This window comes from Phalaenopsis equestris, unplaced genomic scaffold (genome assembly GCF_001263595.1).
Source record: "Phalaenopsis equestris unplaced genomic scaffold, ASM126359v1 Scaffold000561, whole genome shotgun sequence".
Lineage (NCBI taxonomy): Eukaryota > Viridiplantae > Streptophyta > Magnoliopsida > Asparagales > Orchidaceae > Phalaenopsis > Phalaenopsis equestris.
The window spans coordinates 8186-22890 of NW_018165001.1; the positions used below are offsets into that span (position 1 = coordinate 8186).

At 33.7% G+C, this 14705-nt stretch overlaps 1 protein-coding gene across 1 annotated transcript; it reads left to right on the top strand.

Moving 5' to 3' along the window:
• Positions 1 to 279: 279 nt before the first annotated feature.
• Positions 280 to 14673, top strand: LOC110029321 (short integuments 2, mitochondrial; the record flags this gene model as incomplete). The annotated part of the gene is made up of 11 exons (XM_020731560.1): positions 280 to 337; positions 426 to 429; positions 619 to 897; positions 1007 to 1085; positions 1235 to 1364; positions 2285 to 2362; positions 2599 to 2740; positions 2860 to 2930; positions 7948 to 8044; positions 13701 to 13918; positions 14335 to 14673. Coding segments are annotated over 11 exons (1426 nt in total), but the record flags the coding sequence as incomplete, so codon positions are not given.
• Between the last annotated feature and the right edge of the window lie 32 nt (positions 14674 to 14705).

The following is a 14705-nucleotide window of genomic DNA, read 5'->3' on the forward strand; positions in this document are numbered from 1 at the left end:
GTCTTGACTTCGATTCAATCTAAGAGAATGTCACAACTCCAAACAGCTCCTCTAATAGCTCATCAATCATCAGAATTTCTATCAACTTCATATCTTATGTCTCTTCCATCTCTATCAACTTCAAACTTTTTTGTTTCCATTTGTTCAAGCCGTCCGAATGTCACACTTTGTCTTCCAAGTGTTGCCGCTCGAGTTTGCTTCTTATTTCTTAGCTTGATATTACAACTCTCGATCAGTTTGCTTCTTATTTCTTAGCTTGATATTACAACTCTCGATCAGTATAAATCAACAGAATTGTCCTGGCGTTGCACGAATTCTTCTGGTTGCTGCTGCTCACGTATGTTTCCAACGTCGTCGCAGGATCTCATAGCGGACGAAGGTGGTTTTATATGGAATCCCATGATCTTTTTTATCATTTCTTTCAGTGTCGTAAATCTCCGCTAGATCCGCCCCTCTATGGATAAGAAACACTCTTCCGTTATCGAGAAACATTCCTCTATTTTCAGTTTGATGTGACTCATATCTTTCTCTTATTTTTCTTCCAAAACATCTACTTTCATTACTACCTTCTCTCCTTGTATGGTTTCGAAACTTACGTTTCTACGGTTGACTTACCAGCTAGTTTGAATTCCGACAGGAGCACCGCAGTTCCGTTGTCGTCTTCCCAAATTGCGAGAGGTTCTGTCACTTGGGCTTACCCGATCTGGTCGTTGAATTTTGGGATATTGGATTGCAACTGTATCTTGATCGGACACTGCGATCTTGCTACTGTATTGCTAGGACAGAGCGAAAGGAGAAAATTGGAAGTTTCTGGTCTCTATATGCTGCAATCCCCCACGCGGCCATCTCATCTAGCTCTAATTGCATTGTATTGCGAGGATGGAGCTTCGAGTCTCTGTACACTGCCTAGGATGGAAGTTACATGTCTCTTTCTTCTACTAATTAGGTCACAGAGTCATGTGTCTCTTATCACGATTGTATTGCGATTGACGATTGCGATTTTCAGCTATCGCTGATTGCAATTGTCGGAAACAAGAGGAGGAGAAAGATGGGTCTCTAGAAGCTGCGATCCTGTCGTGTAAGCGGTGATCCCTGTAAGCCGCTTGCTGGAATCATGATACCGTCGATGCTTCCCAGCTAGCTCTTGTTGTGACTAGATTGACAGATTAAGCGCGAAAGATGGGAGTTATGAGTCTTTGTAATCTTCTATCATGTCGTTGCTTTTTCCGTGAAGAAAAAAGAATTTTCAGGTCTCTCTAAGCCGCAATCCCGTTGCTGCCTTCTCTGCAAGCTCTAATCGCGATTGTATAGCGATGTTCAGTGCTGAGGGCTACGAACTTCTGTATCGAACAACCCAGTCATTGGTATCTCATGACTCGAGAGCTTTGATATTAATTTGATATGATCTGATGTAAAAATCAACATGATTTTTCAGACAAATTAGGACAAACCAATATTTTTCTTCAATAAGATCAAATCAAAATAATACCGACACAATCAACCTATACGAATACAAACGATAAACACCTATAATTCGAGAGGTAGATTATCTCTCCAAAATCCTACAATTCGAGAGGTAGGAAATCTCTCATAAACACTAATCCTAAGACTCACAACCACAGTCTCATGCATGCTTAACCCTAAACCTATTAGGGTCTATTTATACTAAAACAATAATAAATAATGGAAGACTAAATTGCCCTTAGGCTTGGCAACAGCGTAACATATTAATTTGAAAACTAATAAAAAAATTATGAAAATTGATTTCATATAGAATGGTCCAAAATCATAGTTCTGATACAAAGTTGATGTTGAATGTTTATCTACGAGATTTTGAAGGGATCTTAATGAAGGAAAAAAAAAAGATTATTAAGAAACAATAACCAGGTAGGCAACCATTGCATTTGATATAGAGGATATTTCACTTAGAAAGAGTTCTGCTCTCATGCTTTATCAAAGATTAAAATCTCGAAGTTGTACCAAATTTATAATAAGAATTTTTGCATGCTATACCCCATAATATACTGGTTGTAGAAGTGAAAGAGTAAAAAATTGATAATGAAGTGTTGAGAAACTGCTTAAAAACTAATGGATGTGCTGAAATATCCCTAATAAATAATGAAATAACAATCAAATGCAAAATATATAAAACGATTTGAATAACCTGACTCGAAAATTCAGAGTTTAAGCCCTCATCACTAGTGCATAAATTTATCTTTTGGAGTCATGATTTGTCTGTAAGCTCTCTCTGAAACGTTATTAGGCGTCATTTTTTATTTGACAGCAATGGATCAGGCATTTTGAGTCATTCAAGCAAGACTGCCTCCCAATCAATGCGCATAGTAGAAGTTCTGTCAAACAGGTCAGTTTTGCCAATTGTGGCACTGAAGTCTGTAAGCTTTTTATTTTTCTTTTTTTCGAATGATTATGTATTGAATTTAATGCAATTTGAGCTAAAGGCTCATATAAGTGAGTTTTTAGTTGTAGAAAAATATTTAAGTTCTATTTTACAGTTTATAAATGAAGGTTATTACTTTAGGTGTTTCCACAATAAAAACTACTATTTACATCCAATACTAACATATGGTTTATAAATAGCTACTTTCTTTGGTGGAGCTAAAACTACGAGAAGTAATCTCGAGAGAACCTACACTTCTTGTTATGGTAGTTGGAGTTCCTAATGTTGGAAAATCTGCTCTTATCAATTCTATTGGTCAGATTGCGGATTCTTATTTGCCTGGTAAGTTTGCTCGTACAATTTGCATGCTTTGAAGTTTTTGAAGGAATATATTGCTCATTTTAAATTTGTTAATGATATTGATATCATCTTATTTTTGCTTTGTTTTTTTTTCATCTTAGCACAGGAAAAGAGAAAACATGCTACTGTCGGCCCTTTTCCAGGTGTCACTCAGGATATTGCGGGTTTTAAGGTCAAATTCTTTCCCTTGAATTTTTTGCATCACAGAGGAGCTGATTCACTATTCTCTCAGCTACTCAGCTTTACCATTTTTCGGCATGTAACTTTTGTGAAGATTACTTTTGGGATCTATTGTAGAAGTTCTACTGCAAGGCGATAATATAAGAACTAATTTGGTTTGCTTTTCTTGGAAGTACCTGTTATTTGTTTAAGTATGAGATGGGAGTTCTAATAAGTGAAGCTTCTTAATTTTTACGTATTTGAGGCATGTTATTTCGACTTAATATTCTATCTATTTATTTATGGGAGGTTTCAGTGGACTATATAGCAGTATTGAAGTATATTCCAATGTAGTGTTACAAAATGAAACCAGCCTTTATCATTTTGTTGGAAGACTTAGTGGGTTGGTCTTTCACATTGAAGAAATCTTGTCAAAATAAAGCTCTCATTTTTAAGATTGTTCGTCTTCTATTTTGAGGATCTGCTCACGTGTCAATTAATTATGGGGAATATGGGCAATGAGGAAATCGATTAGGGCCTGCCCTTTCATAGACTTTTACAGGACCTTCATGAAGTCAAATTTAATCAACAATATTGTCCACGTAGCTAAATGATTGGTTAGAGTGGGTTTAGGTAATACAAATTTGAAGTGGTCGACTTGTAATAATAGAATTATTTTGTATGTCAATGATTAATGGAGCTTTTATGTAATAAAGATTAACATCAAATATTATTTCTTAATATGAGTGTACTTTGTCTCATCTCCTATTAATTGTCAACTGCTATACAAATGTTCATTTTCTTTTCATTTTTCATCACTTTGATCAAGCAATGCCCGTGCGATTTCTTCCAAGTCATCGCAAACAAGATCAATAGCTTTCTTGGGATTGATGTCATCCGAGTTGGGTGGTGCAGTAAATCTCATTTTTGCTAATAGTTGAAACTTGCTTGAGGTTAGAGATAAATTTATTTTTGTATGCCAATTTACCCTGTAGAGAATGAGGCCACCTTGCGATTTCTGGTGATGGCATATATTCATAATGGCGTTAATCTTAAATGTATGAATTCTTATGCCCTTTTGACATATGATAAAGCCCAGAAATTTTTAAGATGAAGCACCAAAAATACTTTCTAATGGATTAATAGTAATTTTTGTATTCTTGCAAATGTACTCCCAAGATCATTTACATTTTCATAATAGGTTCTACTTTCTACACGAAGTCATCGATAACACCTGTTTGTGTATGATTTCATCTAAGATGTTGGTCATAGCCATCTTGTAGGTGGTTTTGACGTTTTTCAAACCTAATAATGCTTTGTAGCATTATATAATTATGGGAGTATGGAGAAATGTATACTTATTGTTCTGTGGTTTTATCTTGACTTGGTTATTGCTTGCTGGAATATTTTTCAAATAAGTTGACTCACAGCAAGTTTATCGTGCTATCATGAAGGCACAAATAAATTTTTGGTTGTAAATTCAAATGATAATCAATTTGATTTGAAAAGGATTTTCAGAATTGAGTTTTTATATCGTTTTAAAAGATAAAAATGAAATTTTATTACCCACTCAAAGATAAAAAAAAAAGATGAGTTTTGAAAATTGAATATATGTTCTTAGAGATTTTCCCCTAATCCAATATAGTTCAAGCGAATAGAATTTATTTATTATGTTGTACATATTCCTTATAAGAATAAGCCCCTATGGTTAATAACATCTCGAAAAATACCATATTTTAAGAAAACTTTCGGTTAAAGTAGCAAAAAATATTTTTGATTTCAAACTTATATTCTAGGATTTGGTCTTGTCATGAGGGATTGAACCAACTTTAGAATTTGTGTTCATAATAAAGCCAAAGAGGGAATATTAAGAGCACTAAATATTGTAAAAAGTTAGACGAGCTTTATACTATCATATGCTGGGTTTAACAATTTTGATGAGATTTGATATATATTTAACTCTTTTTATTATAATTTGAGACTTATATTTTACCAAGATAAATGTAAGAGGACTTGTGACATCACAAGTAAGAACGTCAACTTCAAATCACAGATCTTGGTGAGACTAATATTATAGTAAAACCTCAAACCAAAGCCTAATGCAACATGTTCAATGGTAACTTGAAATCTCAAACTAGTACATTGATCTTATAATCATCCCAAAAAAAAAGGCTGTTTATTGTCATGCAATCCATTTGTGTTGGAGGACCAAAAGTTCCAAGTGACGGGAGATTTTTTGCCACTCATACAGTGATGGCAGCACCCATTTTCGAAGATCTCACCAATACTCACTCTTTTCCCATACCGGAGCACTGGGACACTAGCCAGCTGCCCATGCTATTTTCTCACTCTTCTTTGTTGCCCCCCCTTCAGGTTGGATAAAGTCCAATGTCGACGGAGCTTTACTTCCGTCTCATCTTGCTGGCAAAGGTGTGATCTTCAGGAATGAAGCAGGACAGCTATTAATTGCTATGGATCAGCAGCTACAACCCTGTAATGGTAGTCAGGTGGAGCTCTAGGTCTTCCTCTCTAACAAGAACATTATCAAGCCTTGGATATTGGAAGGAAAGGGCTTCATTATTAATGGGGACATTGCAAACATTATGAATTTCTTGAGACAAACTATGGAAGCTACCAAATGGGAGGGAAGACTTAGGACAACACTGACTTTGCTTATCTCAAAGAGTTTAGACATTACATTTTCCAGTACATTTCTAGAGAGCTAAACAGACCTGCACTCTTTTGTGCCCAATTATCACTCTTGCATTGTTTTTCTTTCACACTTGTGCCTAAGTCGTGAGTTTTCTTCTATTTTTTGGAGATGACAAGTCCTGTTCTGTACATTCTCGATTGCATAGTTTTGTATTTTGTACTATTTGACTTTTAATGAATGCAAAGTGCAACTTTTCAAGAAAAGGCTTTCAGCGATACCCACCTATAGGCTCTGAAAATTTGCACTTGATTATTCTAAAAGTGCAGTGTTTTGGGTCAAATTTTTAAAGGTAAATTGGATTATTGATAAAACACTATCCAAATATTTCATCCTTCTTTTGCAGGACTTGATGATCTGGTTTCTGATTTTTCAAAAATATAAAATTTTAGAAGGTAAATTGGATTATTGATATCATACTTGATTATTCTAAAATCTATCCTCTATGATTATTTATCTCTCTTAATTATGAGCTAAAAAAATTAATTAAGACTGTTAGCAGGCACTAAATATTTAGCTTATAGTAGCGATATTTTTTATTTTAGATATAAGAAAATTTCCAGCATAACTTAGAGTGGATGGTTGGGGGAATGGTGATAAACTCGATCAAGATCCTCATGGTTTCGTCATATGTTACCGTGACCTTTAGTCTATTGATTTAGAGGTAATTGACTCAGTCTGACTGAAAAATCTTTATCTGCAACCTTCAGTTTCAGCATCCAAGGGGATCTTGTAGATTTAATGTGGATATTTTTTAAGGGTATAATTTTAAATAAATTTTAGCATATACAAGGTTTCATATCTTATCATGTGCACTTTATGATTCAACAATAAAAGAATTTGGATCACTAGGGAATTTACATGCTTTGCTCACGATTGTAATTTTGGGGTTTTATTTTATCGCAAATCACTAAATCAAAAAGCTCCTTTCATTACTATTTTTTGTGGTGTTATTTGTGTTAAAACTATTTGATCAGAGGACAATTCTGACATCATTATTGACCTAAGATTTTTGATAGTAATCTTGGGCTTTGAAAAATTAAGATCAGCTCACTTGAGCAATTTTCATGTGTTTCAATTAAATTTCTTTGAGAGCATTAAGATATGATTCCTTGATTTTCATAGGTGCATTTCCCATTTACCTATTGATTAATTACCCTGCCATATAATGAGAGTAAATTTTTTATTAATGCTAGTCATTAAAGAGTTAATTGGCATATAGTAGCAATAGCTTTAGTTTTAGATTGAAGAATTGTTATCATCTTTAGCTTAGAAGTCATGGTAGGGGAATGATTATGAATCCGATCAAGATTCTTTCATTCCATCATTCCGAGTTATTTTAGACCATAGTTTATTTAGTTAGAGGTAGTTCTCTCATTCTAATCGGAAAATCCTGTTAATTGCCATAGTTTGTATTGTCAAAGAGAATATTGTAGAGTTGAGTTGTATGTTTGATAATTTAAATTGACCTTAGCTAACAAAATATTTGTGCTCTTTTAAGTATACCCTTCAATTCATAGCTCAAAGAAATTGAGCCTTTGGGGAACATTCGAACTTTGATTGTGACCCTAATAAATTTTTTTCCATAAAAAGGGAGAGTTCTTTTACTCATTTCATCATTTCAGATTTGGTTCAATAGTTATGAAGGTTCTAGGTGTTATGGAAATTTTATTCTTATTAGTACAAACTAGCGTGCCCATTGTCACTCCCTTTTAGGTTCCTTCTAAGTCCCTTTTAAGTCATTGAGTTCAGTTTATGTTCTGCTTGGCTCTTTCAATGCTTTTTGCATGATATTTTAGCTATATTTTTTTTCATTTAGTCATGTCTATCTTTGTGGAGTTACTTTTAAGTTCTATCTCTTGTATGTCTGTTCCATGCCCATTCCAATAAACTCTCAATGGCTCTCCCATCTAGGTTTTGACATTTTTGGTTGTGGTCGTTGTGTTTCTACCTAAACATTGCATGGTGCCATGCATGTTATCTATTGCTTCCTTTTTGTGTGTTTGAATTGTTGAAGGGCTTTGTTTCTTGATATTGCGTGGACATTGTTTGTCTTCAGTACCATCTTTCATTTTGAATTTGCGTGATCAAAAGTACTTTTCCTACAACCTGATCTATTTGAACTTCTTGGAAACACCTGTTGAAATTGAGAACAAGAAAGGCTTATGCGTTTCTTGTTAATTCTCGTAATACATTTTTATTTATTTGGGCCATGGCCAGCTAAATTCAGCTTATAATGGATTTATTTGCATCAAATAGATTTATTTGAGTTAATTACGATAATTGGCTATGCTGATACTTGGTTCTAATTACTTCACAGATTGCGAATCAGCCTAGCATTTATGTTCTGGACACCCCAGGTGTGCTGGTGCCTAGCATTCCAGATATTGAGACAGGCTTAAAGCTTGCTGTTACAGGTGTGCGTCCTGCGATGCATTATTATTCGGTGCATTTAGCAATGCTTAATTCCTTTATCATGCTATCGAATTTAATAATACTGTAAAATACTTAGAATAAAGCTAGTGGGTGATAAAAATTGAGGCGGTTTGCCACCCATAAAACAATGCTAAATCCATTTTCATGGCTTAATTGTGATTACTCATATTGTTAAACCGTCCCTTGGATGCATCAGATCAGATCCTTATTACTTATGGTTAAAAGTGGGCCACAGCATAGTTTGAATGTAGAATGTTGGAATGGTGTGCTTGATTAAGTTATAAAGGTAAACTAAACCTTAGTTGATGCCATGGAAAGCATGGCATTGAAGCACTTAACATGTAGATAATTTAAGTGAATAATGCAGACATAAGAGAACAGTTTGGTTATCTTTTACAAGAAAAATAGTAGTTGCTATAATAATGTGAAAACCATTTTGTTTGGTCCCAAGTTATTTTAGAAGATAGAAAAAAAATCTGAAAGCTTTTATTTTATTTTATATGGGAAAGTTTGACTTGTGGTTGTAGTAGTAAATAATATGAGATGAAATAATTCCACACTTATAAGGTTAATTAATTGTTTTATTCTTCTAACCTATTTTATCTTGAAAACATTGGAGATTGTTGACATGCTTAAAGCTTGATTCTCAACCGGGTGGATTATAAAGGAGTTGATGAAAAGAACTCGAGAGAAAATGAATGAGCTACTATGAAGAAATTATAAGAAAGTAAAATTGTTTGTGTTTATTTGAGTACAGGTGCCGGCAGCTCTGTCATAAGAATTTGATGAGAAGCACATACTTGATTTATAGCTAATTTGTAATTTCATCCCTGATAAGTAGTCATGCTTGATTTTGTGCTAATCTATGCTCTTGCTACAATCGAGTCAATGTTCAGAGAGCTGGTGGATGTTTGCTTGAATTTAAATCTGGATCAAATGTATTACGAGCAAATTGTTTCATAGTAAGAACTTAAAAAGTCTACACGCTAATATGCTGCTAGAATATTGATTGGGACAAGCTATCAATGTTTAAAATAGTTTATGAAAGTGACACAGAACAAATATTGCAAGCAAGAACTAGTAAAATTTTGAGAGAAGAAAAGAAAATGAAGCCTGCATATAATATTTGTAGCTATCCTTATGCACAACTTGGAGCATCGGGGAAAATGCAAAACTATTATAATTGCACACATATTTAATTAATTTATGAAATGATACAATATTCTAAATGTGCCCACAAAAAACTTATGTCCAGTTTTTTAGAGAGCAGTTTGTTGTTTCAAATTAAATTTTCAGAAGACATTATATTTTAGCTAAGACTTTCTAGAGATTTTACCTTTATTCTGTGAGGGTATTAAGATTTGATTCAAAGTTTTTATAGACTTAAGCTCTTTTGATTAAATGTCTCTTGGCGGTGAGAGATAACTTTTGACTAAGGCTACTTATTGGTCGTTAAGTGTTTAGCATATAATAACAACAATTTTGGTTTTATTCTGCAAAATATTACTACCTTTTGCTTAGATTAGATGGAGGGAAAGTGATGACAAACATGATCCAAATTTATGATTCTATCATCCTGAGTTATTATTGAACATAATCTACTTAATTTGAAAAGATTATTGACCTAATCTAATCGAATGATCTCTCTCCGTAATCATGAACTGTCATCTTACAGGATCTTGTAGGTCTGAGGTGGATGCTTGCTCAGAAATATGACGTTAAGTCGATCTTAGTTAATAGAGGGTTTAGTGTCCAAATAGTTATATCTTAAGATTTATAATTTATGATGTTTGAGCCATTGGGGATTATCTTAGCTTTGACTTGCTGTTTTTATGTCTACATATCTTATGTGGGATTCAAATCTTGTCGATTCCAGTCATGGGATTTTAGACTCAAAGAATGTGACTTACAACTTTATCCTATAGGCAAGGTGGACTGCTCGAGAGTGTGAATAGCTTGATAGGTTTAAGTTTGACTTTGGAAAAGAAATAGTTTATTTTTAAAACATTGGAAATTTCTCGGAGGAAGAATATTTTGATTTCGTTTCAAGTTAGCTCGGAGAACATTCTCAGACTATCTCATCATTTTGGTCTTAGACTTCACATTTGTATATTTGCTAGAGCCTTTGCACATATTTTTTTCTTATTTGATGTGTTTGCATTATTTTTATATTGTTATGCTCAAATTGGAAGTTATCTTTTGATGTGTAGAAAATTTAAATTATTTTTGGACTCAAATGCATAACGATTTGCTTTCTGCCTCACTTCATTCTCGGTTATATTCTTGCTCTCTTTTTTATCATCCCCATCTTAAATCTCTATCATATTCTTCCTAATTAATTTATATTAATTAATAAGAATATTTATTTTAGAAAAATGGTTATGTTGATAGCAACAACTTTACTTGCATCATCCGTTGTATATTGTATATATAAGGAATATTTGTTAATGCTTTATTTATATTTATTATGGTGAGGCATAAGTCTTATATTTTTCAATGCACGTCTCATATTATTTGAGGCATAAGTCTCACTAGACCTTAGGTAAGGCATGCGTTGAGGCAGACCACAGCCTTGAGAACTGAGGCAAGGCATGACTTGAGTCAGGCCTCATATTATGTGAGTCACAAGCCAATTTGCATCTCATATTATGTGAGGCATAAGTCTCAAATAGTACCTAATGAGATGCAAGTCTCATTGCGAATTTTCCAAAAAGGCCTTTAACTGGGCCTAGATTCAGCAATAGTAAGTCATGTATTGAAATAATACAATTATTGTCACAAACCCACTAATTTAAGTTTATCGTAGTCATGATGGTGAACAAAGGAAAAAAAGAAAAACAGCATAAAAAAATGGAAATGGCTGTAAATAAGAAGGTTCTTTGAGTTGTGGTCGCATTTGAAGGTTTGTAACTCGCACAACTTAAAAGTGTATTATTTTAATCCAATTATATCCTGACGCCTACCTTTTAAAGGTTTACTAGTATTTTTTTTCATTGATTTTACCTTGAATTTTATGTGTTTATTTAATTTTAGTACGCCAAACATTGTTTGATAAGTATAATAGCTAAACAAATTAATTGTTCCTCAAAGTTATGTTATCAGTTTACATTTTATATGAAATTAATCTGTAGAGTTTCCAAATCATGCTTTATTGTGGAAGTTCATATTGTATGATATTTGGAAAATGGTACCTCAGCTAATATTATTTTTTTTTATGATCCTTTTAGTAATCATGTGATAATCAATATTAGGGTTGCTAAAAATTTTATATTGAGCAGATTTTACCCGGCTCATGATTGGCTTTTTATCCAAGCTTGAACCACTACTTTATGTCTGATTATAGGCAAGCTCATACAATCTCAATTTGAGCTAGGTGTGGCTTGTATACTTCAATGAAGTTTAATCAAAGCAAAAAAATCAATCAGATTTCAATCTATTTTTTGATGTCTTAATATGAATCATTAAGGCAGAATACATGCATAGAATCTACATATATAGATTCATATATTACACGTTAATTTAGCTGTACAATGTATAAAAATATAGGCATATATACACTCACATATACAATACAATACAAACTTAGTTGGGTTGACTATATGAATCATTTTTCTCCATTGCATCCTATTGAGTAGTCCTATTTAGTATCATATTTTAATTTAATTCTAATAAATTAAGATCATTTTTTATACAATAAGCCTAATTCTTCCTAGGTCTACCTGTGTCTTTCTTAACATAAGTCAAATCTAAAACATCTACTCCTAATCGAATTATCAGATGGTCGACGTTTAATGTGACCAAACCATCTAAGACGGCTCTCTCTAATTTTGTCCGTCACAGGAGCTACACCAACCCTATCATGGATATATCATTTCAGATTATGTCTCTAAGTGTAAAGCCGCTCATCGACCTAATCATTTTCATCTCGGCAACACTTAACTTAGTATTATGCTTCTCTTTTAAAGGCCAACATTCAGCGCCATAGAGCATTGCAGGTTTTACCACCATCTTATAAAATTTTCCTACCACTCTAAGCAGGAATTTTCTATCACAAATGACAACCTTTAGACTCCAATGTAGACCTCCATAATTCAAGTTTTTCCTGGGCTTTTTCTCTCGTCTTATCCGCGAGAAGGATATCATCAGCAAAAAGTATACACCAAGGTACATCCTCCTATAAATGTCCAATAAGACCATCAATAACTAAAGCAAAAAGATATGGGCTTAAAGCCGATCCTGATCCTTGATGTAATCCAACAGAATTAGGAAATATTAGGTCAATCCTCCTTCAGTTCGAACACCAACTCCAGTATACATATCTTTAATGACTTGAATATAAGTCATATCAACACATTTCTTCTCAAGAACTCTCTTAAGGATATCTGTTGAAACGTTATCGTAAGCTTTTTCTAAATAAATTAAAATCAGATGTTGATCCTCCTTATTATCTCTGAACTTCTCCATCAAACCTCTCAATAAATGTATAGCTTCCATAGTAGATCTGCCGGGCATAAATCCAAATTGATTATGAGAAATCTTTGTAATACTTCTTAACCTATGTTCAACTACCCTCTCCCATAATTTTAAAGAATGACACATCAACTTAATTCCTCTGTGATTTGCACAATCCTCTGCATACTCGAGCATTGCAGGTTTTACCACCATCTTATAAAATTTTCCTACCACTCTAAGCGGGAATTTTCTATCACAAATGACAACCTTTAGACTCCAATGTAGACCTCCATAATTCAAGTTTTTCCTGGGCTTTTTCTCTCGTCTTATCCGCGGTCTTATCCGCATCAGCAAAAAGCATATAGCAAGGTACATCCTCCTATAGATGTCCAGTAGGTACATCCTCCTATCCTCCTATAAATGTCCAATAAGACCATCAATAACTAAAGCAAAAAGATATGGGCTTAAAGCCGATCCTGATCCTTGATGTAATCCAACAGAATTAGGAAATATTAGGTCAATCCTCCTTCAGTTCGAACACCAACTCCAGTATACATATCTTTAATGACTTGAATATAAGTCATATCAACACATTTCTTCTCAAGAACTCTCTTAAGGATATCTGTTGAAACGTTATCGTAAGCTTTTTCTAAATAAATTAAAATCAGATGTTGATCCTCCTTATTATCTCTGAACTTCTCCATCAAACCTCTCAATAAATGTCTCAATAAATGTATAGCTTCCAATGTATAGCTTCCATAGTAGATCTGCCGGGCATAAATCCAAATTGATTACTTCTTAACCTATGACTTCTTAACCTATGTTCAACTACCCTCTCCCATAATTTTAAAGAATGACACATCAACTTAATTCCTCTGTGATTTGCACAATCCTCTGCATACTCTTTAAAAATGGGGACCAAAATACTCTTCCTCCACTCCTTAGACATCTTTTTGGTTTTAAAATAAAATTAAAGAGTTTAGTAAGCCAAGAAACTCCCAAATCTCCTAAATATTTCCACACTTCAATTGGGATATTATCAGATCCTACAAACTTTCCGCCCTTGGTTTTCCTTAAAGCCTTCTCAACTTCTTTTTAACTAATGTGACGATAAAAATTAAACATTTTATTTTATATACACTCACATAGACATGTATTACTTCTTTAATCTTTTCTTACATGTAGGGGCTGTGAAAGATTCAGTAGTAGGCGAAGTGCGTCTTGCTCAGTACTTGTTGGCTCTTCTAAACATGCGCAAGACCCCCCTGCATTGGGACCGCTTGCTAAACGAACGTGCAATTGCAACTCCAAATGAAGTTGTTGGAACGGTCGAAAATGTGCTGAAAGATTCTATTCCAAATCGGAGGAATCGCAGGAATACGTACGAGGCCTTATATATTGAGGTACTATGCATAAACTTTTTTTCTTTCTTTCTTTCTTTTGTGAAATTCGAAATCCTATTTTGCATTTCTACTATTGAGACATTCTAGCGCAACTTTCATCTTTTTCTGGTTGAGTTTTACTTGTTTAATCAATTAACGTTATTTTTATCTGAGCCAAAGAAGAAAAACTCTAAATTTAAGATGTCAATGTTGTATTAATAAACTTTCTTACTTCTGTTCATTCCTGCATGCCTAATAAAAGTCAAATTTGCTAGTAATTTGACTTTTTTGATAATAATGAAGGCTGCAAGACTATTGGCAGCCTAAAGATCTAATTTTGCTATCTTACAGAAGATTTATACAATTATAATATCAACTTCAGCCCCACCCTTGATTTTTCAGAAACCTTTTTATGATATTCTCATGTTTTATCGCAGGATCTTGTAAAGTCAGTCCAAAAAACATTATGCATCACATTCTCAGAGTTTGAGGGCAACTTGGAAGAGGAGAGGGAGTTGGAAAGTCTCATACACAAGCAGCTTACAGCACTACAGAAGACCTTCAGGATACCTCCTCACAAGGATTCTGCTGAGGCGTTCATTAAGGTATCTAAAAAATTGTTGATATTATTCAGGACTGGGAAACTTGGAACTTTCATTCTGGATGATCTTTCAGATGCTCCTAAGCTTGTTTCTTCACACTGTTGAAGCTCTAATCTGTTATCCATGGCAAATAAAGTTTGCAAGTTGCCATAAATTTTATTTATCATCGCACTGGAGGGAAATATCTATATATATATATATATATA